At 44.2% G+C, this 17,573-nt stretch overlaps 1 protein-coding gene across 11 annotated transcripts in view; it reads left to right on the forward strand.

Moving 5' to 3' along the window:
* Positions 1-17,573, forward strand: part of EPS8 (epidermal growth factor receptor pathway substrate 8) — a 227,864-nt gene that overhangs the window by 104,559 nt on the left and 105,732 nt on the right. For 4 of the 11 annotated variants that reach the window (XM_030542160.1, XM_030542177.1, XM_030542196.1 and 1 more), the window contains 2 exons: positions 11,168-11,383; positions 12,177-12,646. The exons of the other annotated variants lie outside the window; for them this stretch is intronic. In XM_030542160.1, coding sequence (XP_030398020.1) covers positions 12,568-12,646 — 79 coding nt within the window. In that variant the 5' untranslated portion in view covers positions 11,168-11,383; positions 12,177-12,567. The remainder of the gene's footprint in view (positions 1-11,167; positions 11,384-12,176; positions 12,647-17,573) is intronic. 11 annotated transcript variants of the gene reach the window in all.

The raw sequence follows: 17,573 nt of genomic DNA on the forward strand, positions 1-17,573 counted from the left end.
GAAAAGACAAACATATTTACATTTTTCCTCACTATATTAACAAGGAAAAACTCTGAAAACCTTTAAAGGATCAAACCATATTTCCTTTATTATTGCCTTCAGTGAGAGATTTATAGGAGTACAGGTGAGCACGATTTGGTCCATAAGATTACTATTTTAAAACAACAAGTGTAAGGAGATATACAGGGATTTGAAACCATGAAACCCATCTAAACCATTTATGTAACTCCTTACCGTTCAGTCTCCCTGATCATGTATCTATATGTTTGTAGCCATCAGTAATAAAGTCCATTCCAATATTGCAACTGTGACATTAGTGTCCTAAGTTTTTTCATATCCTTGTCCTTTTGATTATAATCAGCATACATGCGGTGTAATCCTAGGCTAACTGTAGGCTGATCAGTATATTTGTGTTTAATTTTTAAGGTCATAATTGCATAGTTGTCTAGGGTACTAATATGGCTGCATATTAATCTTTAGCATGTGCACACTATACTCTCAAAAATATCAGTGGTCACCTAAAATCTTGACCAAAGTCCAGCTCTTGAGTCAATGTAAGTACTTAGCTGCTTTTAGCAAGAAGTCATAGTGGTTTCAGGCACTTTACTTTCACAGTGGCTGACATCTCCCCGTACTACCTGAGTTCCCTGATTTCCAAACATGCTGAGCATTTAGTAGCTTGTGCCCAAGTTCTGTCCTTTTACTACATATTATCTCACACGTCTGCCTTTTAACTTCAGGTGAGGGGAAGGTGTCCCTGAAGTTGTTGCTTTGGTTTTCAAATGAAGCTACTCAGAATTCAAACAAGCAGGTAAAAGCCACATGTTCTAGAAAGAACCATGTCTCAGATGTGTTGATTTCATTGTACTGTTTAAGTCAACATGCTACATTGTTCATTGCATATCTCTATAATGCACCACCCTGATTGGGAGGCAGGAAAGACTTAAATTACGTGTGTGTGTGTGTGTGTTCCTTGCATAATTTATAGGGAATGTTGCTACATGCTGAATTTATGAGCCCTATTAATCCCTGCTATCATTCTGTTCATTAGGTGAAGCTATGCCAGGAATGTGTCTGGGGTTCCTTTACTAAGAAGTTGCTTTAGCAAACTGCATATATTTTATTGACTACAGCAAGTCAGTATAAGCAATAACCATCAAAGTACAGAGACTTTCTGGGAGTGAGTGATAAGCTGGAAGCAACTGAGTGCTGAGGCTGTGTCTACACTACAAACTTCTGCTGATGTAGCTATGTCAATCAGGAGTAGGAAGAGGGGTAATTTCTGATCAACACAGCTGTGCTGGCAGAAGCCTCTAGTGTAGAGACAATTATACCAGTAAAACTGAACTCTTGCCAATATGCAGTAGAACCTCAGAGTTACGAACACCAGAGTTACAAACTGACCAGTCAACCATACACCTCATTTGGAACTGGAAGTATGCAATCAGGCAGTAGCAGCAGAGAGAGAGAAGCAAACATTATACTGTGTTAAATGTAAACTAAAAAAATAAAGGGAAAGCAGCATAGTAAAGTTTCACACTGCATTACATCAATGTTCAGTTGTAAGGTTTTGAAAGAACCACCATAACATTTTGTTCAGAGTTACAAACATTTCAGAATTAGGAACACCCTCCATTTCCGAGGTCTTTGTAACTCTGAGGTTCTGCTATAGCTTGTTTTGTTTGTGGCCAGTGGTTTAGATATCATAGTGCAAAGCACAGCTATGTCCATGGTAGGAGTGCTTTGCTGGTATAGTATTCCTAACGAGTAAAGCGCTCCTAGTGTAGACATAGCTAAGGGACTGCTATCCATTACTGATCTTCAGGAAGTGCCTTGCACTAAGATATGGCTGTTTTTATCTGGCAATGGAGGAAAAAAATCATCTGTTTTCATTATGGAAGAGTTTATAAAAATTAACTAATCCTCAGGACTAGAAGAGTTGAGACATATTTGATCAAAAAACTTTTTTGCCAGAAAATGCAGGTTTGTTGGAAATTGGAAATATTTCATGAAAATTGAATTTTGATTAAATGTTTTTTTATGAAATTTGAAATGAAACAAGTTTCCTGTTTCAGATTTAGACTTTCACTTCATTTTGCTTTGGCAAAGCCAAAACAAAACAAAAAAAATTAATTTTGAATTTCCTCATGGAAAAAAAATAAACATTTTTCTATTTTAATACAGAAAAGCTTCTTTTGGTTTATAAATCACTGTAACGGTTGAAGTCACAAGTACTTTCAGATTGTCTACCTATTTTATGTTTTCTGCTTTATTTGCATGTCATTTGGTCCAGGTGAAACAAGGATAAGCAGCATTTTCTAATCAGGCAGGTTTAATATTAAACAAAGTTCCTGGTAGCTCATCTCCATTTATTTGTTGACATTCTTTGCCAATGAATAAATAAAAAGAGATGAACTACCAGTTACCTTGTTTAATAATTTTTTTTATGTGAACATTAAAGTAGAAAGGTTTTCTGGCTCATGTCAAATGTCATTCTGAGCTTGCCTTCTCAGGTCAGCACTCCTAGTTTCAGCCTTGTTGGGAGGTGCCTTTATAACCTTTTAGTTTTGTTTCCCCCTAGTTACACGGGACATATCCTGTTGAATCAAGCTCTACGTAAACATTTCTTTGTAGCTTATGAGGAAATGAAATTATACATCTTGTATCAAAATACTGAGCGTTAACTCCTTTACTGCGGGTAAGATTGAGGTTCTCCTGTCTCTCATCGTTTGGTATTTGTGCTTAGTGCCTGTATAGGGGATCTGGGTTCCATTCCCAATGCCCGTATATGACCTGGTTCCTATGGGTGATGGAGAGAGGAATGTATAGAGAATATGCCCCCATTTTTTTGTGGCTAATGGTCTGCACTGCCATGTTTGAGATCAGACTCCATCCCTACTATTAGTTTAGAAATTGATTCTCAGAGGTAACTGGCTGAATCCCACCAATATAGCATGCTAGAGTGGGTAAAAATCAATGCCTTTAAACAGAATCACATTTTTAAATTTAAGTTAAACACAGGTTTAAATTAAAAATATCAACCTATTTAAAAATACATTTGAAATGGACAACTTGTATGTTAAGACCTAAATTTATTTATTAAAATTTAAGCAGTTCATGTTTGCTGCTGAGTTTTAAAGAAAATGAAATCACCAGTGACTGAGTGATTGACTAAGCACCTGAAACCAGAGTTTGTTAAAGTGCTGAATCAGCTTTTGAGACCACTATCCTCTTTTGCAGGTGCAGTGAGAATGGTTTGTTCCTTTGTTTTTCTGCATTGTAGTTTATTCAACTAGTTCAGTTCAGTGACTAGTTGATTCAAAGTTAATAAACCAACTGGGAGTTGAAAAGTGCAAATGCAAAACACATTTAAAGTAGATTTAAGTCAAAGTTTCCTGCTTGCTGATTTTAAATCATGATTTCAATTGCTTTGATTTAAATCAATTCACCCTAGATTTAGCCCTTTATCTTAGGGTATGATTATACCATATCTAGGAATGTAGACAGAGAGATGCTCGCTCGAGCTAGTGTGATAAAAATAGTAGTGTGGCTGCAGCAGCTCAGGCTGTCCACCCAAATACATACCCAGGAATCAGGCAGGTTTGTGCTCAGGTGGCTAGCCCAAGCCACTGCCCATGCTGCTGCGTTCACACTGCTATTTTCAGTGGACTACTTCAAGCAAAACTAGTGCATGTCTGTCTACCCACGCTGGGAAGCGCACTCTCCCACCTGCAGTGTAGACATACCCTTTGTGGCTAGTGCTGTTTGCCACCATATGAAAGACCAGGTGGATCTGCAGTAGCACCAGTTCCTTTAATGTAGCCAGAATGTGAGTGTAAGCAGGGACCAGCCATGAAACCCGCTTTTCAGAGCAGTGGGTTACTATGCAGAAGATACGTGTACAAATCCAAAGTAACTAGAATGTCACTGTCACAGTGGCTGGCTGTGTAGTCTAGAGAGCAAATGTTAATACAACGTTGAAGTTGTTGTAGACAGCCAGATGATTAAGAATTAGACCTAATCACAGTCAGAAAGTTAAAGCACAAAGGAGCATGAAACTGTTAGTGGAAAAACAAATATTATTCTTAGGTCCCATCTATAGTTTGGAACTGGTTGCAACATACTAATGGCCAACACAGTTGAGCCTCTTTCTGTAGACTACCAAACCATAGCTGAATAGTGTTCCCAAGTCACGCCAAAGCCGTTGACTTTGCAGGCCGGCTCTGGGTCTATGATTAAAACAGTTTGATTCTGTCAACTCTACCAAAAAAACCCAACCAGGTTTAAACTGTGATAGAAAACTACTTCTATCCAGAAACAGGACAATGAGATTTTCTTCTGCAGTAGTTGTTACAGTGTAGGTGGAGCAATGATAGTGAGTCATTTTAGGGTATAGAAAAGATTCATTCTTTAAGCTAAAAGCAAAATAAAGTGTTTTTTTGTTCAAAAAGGAATCCTTTTGCAGCATCTGAAATGTCTCATTTTAAAGAAGCTTCTTACATTAAAGTCTTTTTTTTATAACCAAAAAATGTAAATATATGAAGCTTAAAAATGCTAAAATACCTGTACTGTGAAATTGGGAATTTCATCTTAAATGGCTGGTTGTGATGAAGCTAAGTGGAGGGACTAAAGGAAATGGTCTCAAAGCCCACGTCCACACTACAGGGTAAAATCGATGTTATTAAAATCGATTTTATAAAGCAGGCTTTATAAAATCGATTTTGCGCGTCCACACTAGGGCTACTTACATCGATGTTGAGCGTCCATGTTCCCTGGCGTCCATCTTTTCCCTGAGCGTTGCACTCTGGGTACCTATCCCACAGTTCCTGCATGGGTCCCTGGCCTTTGGAATTATGGGTTACTACACCAGTGCATGATGGGGCCAAAATCCCCGTCGTGGGTGGTTCTGGGTACAGCCTCACCCCCTCCCTTCCTGTCAGCGGAACACAGTCACTTCGCGCGGTTTTTACTGGCTGCAGTGAGAAAACGCCATTTTGCAGCAAGCATGGATCCAGGAGTGCTCTTATCCTTGATCGCGAATGCTGTAAATAGTTCACGCATTCTCATGCTATCCATGCTGAACCATGAGTCAGAAATGCAAGAGAGAATGCTTGACTGCGGGGACGACAGTGATGAGGACTTGGAGAACGAGATTTCCGACACCCCGGGCCCCTGCACTTTGGAGCTCCTGACGGTTTTGGGGGAGGTTCTACCCGTTCCGCGCCGCTTTTGGGCATGGGAAACAAGCACTGACTGGTGGGACCGCATAGTCCTGCAGGTGTGGGACGATTCGCAGTGGCTGCGGAACTTTCGCATGCGTAAGAGCACTTTCTTTGAACTTTGTGACTCGCTTTCTCCTGTCCTGAAACGGCATAATACCAGGATGAGACCAGCCCTCACAGTGGAAAAGCGAGTGGCAATAGCCATCTGGAAGCTTGCAACGCCAGACAGCTACCGGTCAGTCGGTAATCAATTTGGAGTGGGAAAATCTACTGTGGGGGCTGCTGTGCTGGAAGTATCCAAAGCAATCATTAAGCTGCTGCTTCGAAAGATTGTGACTCTGGGAAACGTGCAGGCCATTGTGGATGGCTTTGCTGCAATGGGATTCCCTAACTGTGGGGGGGCCATAGATGGAACCCATATCCCTATCTTGGCACCGGAGCACCAGGGCGCCCAGTACATAAACCGCAAGGGGTACTTTTCAATGGTGCTGCAAGCCCTGGTGGATCACAAGGGACGTTTCACCAACATCCACGTGGGATGGCCAGGAAGGGTTCATGACGCACGTGTCTTTAGAAGCACTACACTGTTTAAACGGCTGCAGCAAGGGACCTACTTCCCTGACCAGAGAATAACAGTTGGAGATGTTGAAATGCCTATAGTTATCCTTGGGGACCCAGCCTACCCCTTGATGCCCTGGCTAATGAAGCCATACACAGGCAGCCTTGACAGTGCTCAGGAGTTGTTTAATTACAGGCTGAGCAAGTGCAGAATGGTGGTAGAATGTGCATTTGGCAGATTGAAGGGAAGATGGCGAACGCTTCTTACTCGCTCAGATCTTAGCCAAACCAATATCCCCTTTGTCATTGCTGCTTGTTGTGTGCTCCACAATCTCTGTGAGAGTAAGGGGGAGACCTTTATAGCGGGGTGGGAGGCTGAGGCAAACCACCTGGCCGCTGATTATGCGCAGCCAGACACCAGGGCAATTAGAAGATCACACCAGGATGCTGTGCGCATCAGAGAAGCCCTGAAAAGTAGCTTCCTCATGGGCCAGGGTACAGTTTGAATGCTGAGTTTCTTTTCCATTGATTACCACCCTCCCCATGTATTCAGTCCTGCTGCTGCAAGCTGCATTCCCTGCACCCTTCCACAACTGCTTGCTTACGGTAATTAAAATAGCCGTCTGTGTCTGTGGAAAACATTGAATTCTTTATTAAAAGACAGTCACTGTAAGCAGCGCACCCTCCCTCTTGCATTTAGAACCCTGTGAATAGAATTACAGTAATAGGGTGTTTTTTGGGAGAAGAATAGTAAATGGCTAGGGTTAGGGAGGGATGTAGGAAGGAAAGACACAGTCAGTTAAGGAAGCCCAGAAGTGGCTTCATGGACCAGGGAACGGTGTGATTGGTATGTTTTTTTCTCTGTTATTACCTACCTCCCCATGTCTTGACTCTGGCTGCTGCAAACGAGCTTCCCTGCACCCTTCCTTAACTGCTTGCTTATTGAAAATAAAGTTACTGGTATTTGTTAAAGAAATTGAGTTCTTTATTAAAAATCAGACCCTTTCACAAATCAATCATCATGCTTGCTGTTACAATCCTGTGCATGACATTTCATAACTCGGGGTTCTCCGGGGAAGGGAGTGAGGGAGGTTTGGAGGAAGGGGGAGGGAGGTTGGTAAGAAGAAGGCGCATCAGAGAAGACATAACAAGATTTATCATGGACCATGGTACGGTATGACTGCTTTGTTTATTTTCCCTGTATTACCCATCTTCCCATGTGTTTACTCCTGATGCTGCAAACTAGCTTCCCTGAAGCTTTGCAAAGCTGCATGCTTTATTTCTTTAACAACCCACCCTCACACTGCCTTTGCATAGCATGTCCTGAGAGTAAAGTAAGTAAATGGTGCCAAGGGAGAGGTTTGGGAGGAGTACAGGAGGGAAAGAAACATAACATTAAGGGGTTTTCAATGTAATGACAGCCTTCTGGTTGGACTGTCCACAGGGGTGTAGTTGGCTGGTGCAGATAGCCTTCCCCCACGCGTTCTTACACGCCTGGTTCTGGAAGGTGTGGGACAGGGTGAGTACTGAGGGAGGTTATACATGGGTTGCAGAGGCAACCTGAGACCACGCAGCTCTTCCAGCATATCGCGGAGTATGTCGGTCTGATCACGAAGAAGATCCAGCGTTGCTGCCCGCCAGCGCTGATCTTCCTGCCACCTGAAATCATTTTTAGCATCCCTCCTGTCTTCGCGTTGACTGGCAGCCTCCCTGTACTTTGCGACCAATTGTTTCCAGTCCCCCTGCTGAGCTCTCTCAGTACGGGTTACTGCCATAATTTCTGTGAACATCGCCTCACGCGTCCTCTTTTTTCTTAGCCTTCTTATGTGACCTCCCCGTCGGACAGGAGAAGGGAGAGGGAGGCTGGAGAAATGTGCAGCTGTGCGGGGGGGTGGGGGTGGAAAGAGTGATAGAAGAATCATAAGAGACATTTCATAGAACAATGGATACAGTCTTTCTCAGTGAACTGCGCTATTCACCGTACCTTGAGCATGTAACTTTACCACAAGGTCGCCTTAGGATTCTTTTAATACTTATTGCTTGTGGCTGAGGACTGAGATTTCAGCTCAGCCGCAGGTCAGGGGAGCACACAGACCGTGTCCGGAGACAATGGTAAGTTATTTGGTAGTGAACCGTGCAGTGGCTTGTAGTACCCTGCACCCCCTGCTTTTATCAGGTAGCATGAACAGTAGTGAGGCAAAGCGCTTTGAGGAAAAACACTGGTTTCTTTTCTTAAGCCATGGAAAAGGTGCAGCACAGGGAAATACAAGTTCCCTCCCACAATCATCTGTGCTGCACTTTGGAGTTAGCTTTAATGCCATCTACCTAACCCCATCCCCCCTCTGCCATGGCAGTTAATAGGGATGATTCATGCTGGCCAAGTGCTAGGAGACACCACCCCGTAGGAATGAACAGCTTTCTAACAACCACCACCTGGGTCATTGTTTTAGGAAAGGTTTTTCATTTACTGGCTCAGCACAGAAGAAAGGAATGAATGGTCATCTCTGTTCCCAGACATGTTAACAGACTGTTCCAGTAACTCTAATTCCAGCTACTGCATGCAGGCACTCATGGCAAATCACCCAGTAAAAAAGGCTTGCATTCATTCAGCCTACGCTTTTAATAAAAAAAGTGCACTCACCAGAGGACAATTCCACAGCATCATTTTCTGTGCTACTGGCTTGAGAGGGCTGGCAGGGTACTTCTGTAAGGGTTAGGAAAAGATCCTGGCTGTTAGGGGGAATTGAATGCTCTGTGCTCTCTGCTGTTTCGTCCTCCTCTTGGTCCTCATCGTGATCTTCGCTGTCCTCTAAATCTTCGGCAGTGGCAGAGATCACTACCCCCACCTCTGAATCCACAGACAAGGGGGGGGGTTGTCGTTGCACAGTTCCCCAATATTGCGTTCAGCTCCTTGTAGAAGCGGCATGTTTTGGGGCCAGATCCTGACCTGCCCTTTGCTGCTTTGGTCTTCTGATACGCCTGTCTGAGCTCCTTCACTTTCACCCTGCACTGCAACGAGTCTCTGCTGTGTCCTCTCTGTCTCCTGGCATTAGAAATCTTTTCAAAGGTTTTCTCATTTCTTCTGCTGGACCTCAGTTCTGAAAGTACTGACTCTTCTCCCCATACTGCTATCAGATCCTGTAACTCCTGTGTGTTCCATGCTGGAGCTCTTTTCCTATTCTCAGGAGATTGCATTGTTATCTCTGCTGCTGAGAGCTCCACGCTGGGCAAACAGGAACTGAAGTTTCAAAGTTCCCGGGGCTTTTCCTGTTTACCTGGCCAGCAGTAGAGTTCCTTTCCCTGTGCAGAGCGGCCACTGGTGCACTATGGGATACCTCCCGGAGGCCATTAACTTCTGTTTCCGTCCACATTAGCATAAAATCGATTTTATAAAATCGATTTTGGGGTTACTCCTCTCGTTTTGATGGAGTTCCAAAATCGATTTTAGGGACCCTTAAAATCGATTTTATGCACTCTGTAGTGTGGACGGTTACAGCTTAAAATCGATTTAAAGCTCTTAAAATCGATTTAAAGCTCTAGTCTGGACCTGGCCAAAGAAAGGAAGAAAAGCTGGCTGGCTGATTAGCAAACTTCCTCTAATTTGGTTTTTAGTTTTAATTTTAATTTTCAGAACTGGGTGTGCAGATCTAGCCCTTGAGCTCCCACCAGGGAGCAGGGTCCAGGGCTTGCCCCACTCCATGAATGCTGTGGTTCCATGTGGCTCCTGGAAACAGTGGCATGTCCTTCCTTCGGCTCCTACATGTAGGGGCAGCCAGGGGACTCCGCATGCTGCCCCCGCCCTAAGCGCCACCTCCGCAGCTCACATTGGCCAGGAATTGCAGTCAATGGAAGCTGCAGGGGTGGTGTCTGTGGACCAGGCAGCACGCTGAACGGCCTGGCTGCCCCTCTGTGTAGCAGCCAGAGAGGGGACGTGTTGCTGCTTCTAGGAGGTGCTTGAGGTAACCGCTACACAGAGCCTGCGCCCCAAGCCCCTCTTGCCCTCTGAATCCCTCGGTCCCAGCCTGGAGCACTCTTCTACACCCCCACCCCTCATCCCCACCTCAGAGCCTGCACCTCTAGCCAGAGCTGCACCCCCCCGCACTCCAATCCTCTCACCCCAGAGTCCCCTCCCGCACTCTGAACTCCTCATTTCTTTCCCCACCCCAGAGCCCACACCCCCAGACGGAGCCCTCGCTCCTTCCCACTCCCCAACCCCCAATTTCGTGAGCATTCATGGCCCGCCATGCAATTTCCATACCCAGATGTGGCCCTCGGGCCAAAAAATTTGCCCACCCCTGTTTTAGAAGGACAACAAGAGAGAAATTCTGGAGGCAGACGTAGGCCAGAGTTCCAACCCCCAACTCTGTTATCCAAAAGAGAATTGAAACCTGAGCAGGATGGGAAGTGACATCCTTTGCTTTTTATAGCATCCTGCATTATCTGTCTGATCTACCAGCTCTTTTTTCTTTTTGTACTTTTGTTTGCCATTTTCATCCTTACTTTTGGCCATCTACCCTGAGGTGACACCTTTGGAGGACTTTGCTACTTCCCAGATTCTTTGGTCTGGTCCTGTCTCCTTAGGCCCAGAGGCATTAACCAAGTAATGTTTAATAAGTGTATGTGTTAATTGTATTATCATAGCACCTAGAGGCCACAAATGAATATGTGGTCCGCTTGTGTTAGTTGCTGTACAATTAGCTTGTCATCTAAATAGCAAAACTGAGGTTAATGTAAGCTGAGTTGTGTTGACCTAGTTGGGCATGTGCCTACACCACAATTTGTCTCCCTCTGACGTAAGCACTCTGTAATAGTGATGCAGTAACACCATCTCCCTGAGCAGAGCCACAATCAACCTACTTAGGTCAGTGCAGTGGGAATGTAGACAATGCATTAGCTGTGTCAACCCTGAAAGTCCTCCAACCACTGTCCTGTAATGCCCCAATCCTTGTGATAGCCACCGCTCCAGTCATAATTTTGAATTTCACCGCCCAGGGTCACCAAAACCACCTCTTCCCCTCCCCCCCTTGAAAACTCCAGTGTGTTTTTGAAATGCCCTCTCTTGTTTGCACACTTTGGTGAACGCTCCTATTAGCTCACTTTTGTTGTGTGCATTCGACTGTGCTAGCTCCATGCACACCCAAAACTACTAGATGTTCTCCTGCCTGGAGCAGGCAAGAAGTTGGATTTCCTGGGCCACTGGAAAGAAGAGGCTGTGCAAGCAGAGCTGCAGAACAGCCATAGAAATATTGACACCTGTATGCAGATTGTACAGGGGATGCTGCAACAGGGATGACCAGCAGTGCAGTGTGAAAGCAAGGGAGGATGAGAAAAGGTGCTGCCCTGCAGCTCTGCCATCTTTACAGTGAGCTGCATACTATGTTTGGCAGTGACCCCAGCAGCACCCTACAGATGACTTTGGGCATTTTGGAGGAGCCTGAAGCAGAGACCCTTGCTGTGAACAGGGAGGAGGAGGAAGGAGACTCAGTGGGGGACGCAAACCATGCCTCGAGCCAGGAACCATTGGAAACTCCGCGAGAGACTCTAGCCAATCTCACCAGGCAAGTGCAGATGAGCCTGCTGGTGGGAAGGGGAAGGGAGCCTGGGTAAGTGTATACATACATTATTCCTTAATTTAGCTTATAATATTTTCCTTTCCCTCAAACCTCCTCTCTCCCTTTCTCAACCTTAACTCCCTCTTCCCCATTGAAAAGTGGCACCCATCCCTTCCGTTAAAAGAACAAAGGTATTGACTTTTGATAGCTTTACCGATTAATGTCAGAAAATAAAAGGTTTAGGGGTTACATTCAGAAAGCGTTGTATGACAGACTGATCTGAAGAGGATTGTGTAATCAATGTCCTGTGCTTGTTTAGAAGTAGAACAAACAGAGAGAGAGTTGCTTTTTATATCTTTGCCTTGTTCACTTTGTTTATCTGAATAGGGATGGTCCCTTTTATCCTCTTGGGAGATTTCAGTCAAACTTTTACGCATGGCAGTAGGAGACTTTCCCATGCCATGCTGTGCTGAGTACGGCTGGCACCATTTCAGTAAACAGGCCAGCAGTATATGGGCGCAGGTGGCTTTGGGATCCAGTGGCAGCTGGATTCTCTGTGCCTTTGTCATCCCCAGGAGTGAGATGCCAGCCAAAATCACCATTCCTTGTGAAAATAGTGCCAACATTTACTGTGCTTTCCTAATGCCCATACCCCAGTAGGGGTGACTAGCCTTGCTACAGAACATCCATCTCCACACTAGGATCTATTCACCAAGGTAGAAGCTGCAGAGCACTGCTGCAATGAGATGCTTCAATGGGAATAATGTAAGGGAGTTTTGAGACTTATCTTTCCCTTTCTATTGTGACTGTAAATCTAATGATGTATCTGTCTGTGTTTTATTAGCAACTTCTGGTACAGTGGCCTTGAGGGGTGCATCCTTTCGTGCTGAATGCTTGACTCAGGTCAGGAGGAAAAAGAAGATGGAGGATATCGTCTGTAAGATCCTCCAGTCCTTTCCAGGCTCGAACCATGAACACAAGTTTTGGATGGGCCATGTGAATGTGACCGTGGAGATGAACCAAGAATAGTATGTGACTGCTGCAGGAGAGGCAAAAGGACTGAGATACCCATTGGGGAATGCACCAGGACATGATTGATTTTCTCAAGTAACAAACTCAGTTGTTGCAAAGCGTTATTGTCCTACATACCTAAAGGCTCTGGACTCATCAACCTTTTATCCTTGGAGAAGTCCATTGTCGCTGCTCCCTATACCTCCAACATACCATGTAGCAAAATGGTATACATCCTTACCTCTACCACTCCATGCTGGGGGACAACAAGTAGAACAACAGCTACACATACTCCAACCACAGGTCAGCATATATGTATCCACAACCTACTACAGTTTAGATACATGGACATAAATGTTCACTGTTTACTTCTATTTTTACTTGGGATTTTAGAGCCTAGTTCGCTCCATTATGGTTAAAAAACCAACAACTTTTATTTGTATGTGTGTTTACACTTCTGTTTTGTTGCCTGTTTGTTTTGCACACAATAAAGTTGTGTTGTTGGACACTCAGAGAATTTATTATTTTACACCACGCATTATGGAATTCAAAGTTGGAGGCACAGTTCCACCTGTATTTAATCTAAGTACACATTGCAGACACAATTTCATAAAAGCATCAGGCAACGCCACTGTGACTGACTGTGAAAATGGTCTCCACGGTTAGCTCTTCTAATAGCCCTTGTCTGGGCTGTTCAGGTTCAGCAGGAAATCCACAGTGGGAGCTGTTGCTACCCAACTCCAAACTGATTTTCCACTGACTGATAGCAATTCAGTGTTGCAAGCTTCCAAAGTGTGGTGAGCACTTACTTTTCCATTGTATGTGTTGCTTTCATTTTGTGTCCCTATGATGGAGGCAGGGCTGGCTCCAGGCACCAGCCCAGCAAGCAGCTGTTTGGGGCGGCCAGTGATGAGGGGAGGCATGTCCAGCAATTTGGCGGCAGGTCCCTTACTCCCAGCTGCCAAATTGCCGCTGAAGACTGAAGTGGCAGTGGTAGAGCTGCAGATCGCGATCGCGGCTCACCTTTTTTTTTTTTTTTTTCTTTTTCCTGCTTGTGGCAGCAAAAACCCTGGAGCCGGCCCTGGATGGAGGTCTGGGACAAGCTCAGAACAGAGATCCAGAAATGTGGCCTTTCGCATCTGGAAGTTCTGTAGCTACTATTTATCATCCCAAACCTCTGTTACAGTATGATCCCACTACTCAGTGCTTGTTTCTTGGGTCCAGAAACAGCAATCCACAGTATGGAGTTGTGACGTGAACACCAGCAACAAGCTGACTTTTTTTTTTTTTTATGATGCCTGTCAGCATCCAGTTATTGTGCTTGAACTTCTGTGTCTTCCTCATCACCAGCAATCCTGGAAATCCGTTTGCCATGGAAAAATGCAAAACTTTCATTTTTAGAGAGTGTCTTTAGTTTACATTTTTTGGAAAAATAACGTGTTACTGAAAGTACCAGTGTCACTTATTCCGTGTGCACAAACTTCCCCTCCCCTCCCCCCCGTGCTTGATTTTTGAATGCGCTTTAAATTTACATAGCTAAACATACTGGACTAAAATGCTTCCAGCATATAGAGGTTACATGTTTTAATGCACCTCAAATTTCACTTCAGCATCCAGATGTAAGTAATTAAAGTTATGAAAAGATGCCAAAAATGTAAAAATCACCGCTAAAGACCATGTCACTGAGTTTGGCAAGGACCGATTTCACATTGATGATGATGTGCTGTTTTGTACTGTATGCAGCAAGGCTGTAGATTGCATTCGAAGGCAGACAATTGTAGAACACATGGAAAGTGCTAAACAAACTGAATGAAAAGAAACGAAAACAATAGGCCGGAACAGTAGAGCCACCAACAATGAAGAAACAATGCACTGTGACTGGATCATTCCAGCATTTTACAACTGCCAAAGAATAGCAGGAATACAGACATAGAAGTATTTGGTATATGTCTCTGAATCTGAGGTCTGTTCTACCTAGGCTGGCCTAGCTATGTCACTCAGGCGTAAAAAACTCACTCTTGAGAGATGTAGTTAAGCTGACTTAAGCCCCAGTATAGACACTGCTAGGTTGATGGAAGAAGTCTTCCCTCCCAAGAGCTACTGACTCTTGAGGGAGTGGAATAACTACAGTGACAGAAAAGCATCTCCACTATGGTGCTACAGCTCCATAGCTGTGCCACTGTAGAATCTGTAACGTAGACAAGCCCCTAGTCCAGTGTCATAACCACAACACCAGTTTTCCTCTCTAAGGTCTTGTCTACACTGCCACTTACAGCGCTGAAACTTTGTTCACTCGGGGCGGGGGTGTGTGTGTGTGAAAAAAAAAACCCTGAGCAATACAAGTTTCAGTGCTGTAAAGTGGCAGTGTAGATGGTGGTACAGTGCTGGTAGCTTTTCCCCTCACTGAGGGTATGGCTACACTGGAAATTTCAAAGCGCTGCCGCGGCAGCGCTTTGAAGTGTGAGTGTAGTGGGAGCGCCAGCGCTGGGAGAGAGCTCTCCCAGCGCTGCACGTAAACCACATGCCTTACGGGTGTAGCTCCCAGCGCTGCAGCACTGATTACACTGAGGCTTTACAGCGCTGTATTTTGCAGTGCTCAGGGGGTGTTTTTTCACACCCCTGAGCGTGAAAGTTGCAGCGCTGTAAAGTGCCAGTGTAGCCATGGCCTGAGGCAGAGCTTTAACGTCAGCTGTGTAAACATACCTGTAGTCTGTTAGGCCCCAATCAGACTTTCTTACAATGGATGTTCAGAGATCACCCTATTTACAGGACAACAGTTTTGGACCTTGGCTTGTCAGGTGAATGGTGATTTTGGGCAGCTTAGTTTAACATTCTGTTAATCATCACAATTTCCATAGACTCACTCTACACATGCTCCAGGCTAAGGGTTTTAATACTTTTTAGCCTTCTGTTGTGGATATGACTGAAGTACAATAGAAATGTTTTAGCCTGAAGCACTTTTAAACCATGCTTAAAAACACTAGACATTGTGTAGTTTTGTTGTGAGAGTAGGTGTCACTGTTGGCCTTATCTATGCTGGATAAAGTTATTAGCCTCCAGCACTCCTAAGATCAGCTTTTCTGCAACTACTTTAAAAGCCATGCTTTATACCATTTATGCCATGCTGCAAACCAGGCTGACTCACGTTGTGCTTGTGGTGCCAGTGTAAGTGAGAAGTGCTGATAAACTAGCTTGCACAAATTAATCAGTCCTGCTATTGTCCTACAACGGGCATTGTGCTTGCACTGTTTTTACTCTTCTGCTCTGTGTTTGCACCTCAGAATAGCCAACGGCTTGGTGGTTCCGGCACTCTGGCTGGGTTCAAGTCCTTTCTCTGGCTGGGTTCAAGTCCAAGAAACCCAGGTTCAAGTCCTTTCTCTGAATCAGGCACAGCAGCAATCTGCACGTGAGGGTGTCTCGTATCTCACGTAAATGCCCTGGGAATAATTCCTGATCAGCTCTACTGCTTCGTATAATTTGCCAGTGTCGATGATCCCACGGTGAATGTAGTTCTGTTTTGCAGTGATGGCTTCGCTCAGCTTGTTTACTCAACCCCCCGCCCGCTTTTGCCTGTGGCTCACCGTCTCCATTCCTCCACTGGGTATTTTCCACCAGTATATTTATTTCTGTGTACGTGCTCTCTCTGGCATCATTCCCTGCTGGAGCTGCCTCACTACTCATTACAGACTCCCTGAAGCCAGCTTGAAAACTGTTCTGCATTTTTTAATAAAAGCCTTTGAACGCTTGGCTCTATTAATAAACTACCAAACCCGACTTCAAAATCCTCATTCTAGCCAGACTAAGAGCAAAATTGTATCTCCAGCATCGACAGATGATAGCTGAGAGATTGGCCTTGCTAATGTTCATATACTGAAGAGAAAACTGTAATAGATTGGGTTAGTTTGAAAGTTGTTTTTACATAAAATGATGTGGTGACTCCAAGTCTAGTTCACAGAACACAGCTGTCCCCGTTATAAAATAACTGTCATGTTCAGCACTTACTGGCACTCTGTGGCAGTGTCTGCAGAGAGATCAGGATCTAAAGGACATGGACTGACCCTCATTCGCTTTCCTATAAAGTGGTTCTTCCTGATTGGGGTAGGAACATGTTGGTGTGATTGGGTGGGAATCTGCCACAGCTCTTCATTTGAAAAAGAAGAACGTTTAACACCTTTCACAAGCTTTTCAATGAAAAAATATCTCAGAAATACAAACCTTTTAGCAGTCAGCCTTGTTCAGTCTGTTTGCAACTCTATTATTTAAAAAAATAACTGCAGTTTGGAGCTGGTCAGGAATTTTCAGACAGAAAATCCCCTAGCTCCAGGGCCAGAGAGGCTGACAACCCCCTACTCTCCAGTTCCCATAGTTGGGAGATGAAGAAGGGAGAGGGATGCAGAGCAGCCAGTTCTCTCGCCTTTCCAGCAGTCAGGCTCTTAGCAATTGGCAGAAAATGAAATTGGCAAGAGCCTTCTGGGTGGACAGCCAGGAAGCCAAAAAATTCCATTTTGGTTCTTCTGGAATGGAATTTTTCTGGAAATTCTTTCCCAAAAAAATTTCATAGGACAAAAAGTTTGACTCTTCATCCTGGTTTGGGATAATTCTCTCCCCCCCCCCCCAAAAAAAAGCATGAAATTTTGCATGGGGGAGGAATTTCCATTTTCTGTTTGGATCCACGATTTTAGTTTAGTACTTGTATAGCAGGTACATATCTGTATAGCAGGAACTGTGCACAAGGGCTATTACTCAAGACAGACACACATCTGGGAAGGAATTTTGCAGTTTGATGGTCCTTCTCTCATTGGGTTCTGCCTGGATCTATAGGTATCATGATGGCTGGCTGCCCATGTCTAATAATATCTTTTAACATAATCATATTTTTAAAGTCAGATCACTGGTTTATCACTTGTAAATTATGAGCTGATTTTCAACGTTTTATCTGAAGTAATAATAATATGAAAGCAAAGCTCCACCTCCTCTATTAAATGCAAATGTTAGAGTCCATAAAGTTGGCAAACACAAAGCTAGTTAGTTGCAGATGACTGCATTTATAAAAACAATAAGCTGCTATTATTGTATTTTAAACTTGGTCTCAGTTAAGTAGTTCTTTACCCCTCATATAGTAACGTGAGACATTTTTCCTTCCCTCTGCAAAAACTCTTGATGTTTCTGGGGAAACTTCGCCTGACATGCATTTTGGGGCTTCTGTGTTATAGCAGTACTGCCAGTGGTT

This window comes from Gopherus evgoodei, chromosome 1, assembly GCF_007399415.2.
Source record: "Gopherus evgoodei ecotype Sinaloan lineage chromosome 1, rGopEvg1_v1.p, whole genome shotgun sequence".
Lineage (NCBI taxonomy): Eukaryota > Metazoa > Chordata > Testudines > Testudinidae > Gopherus > Gopherus evgoodei.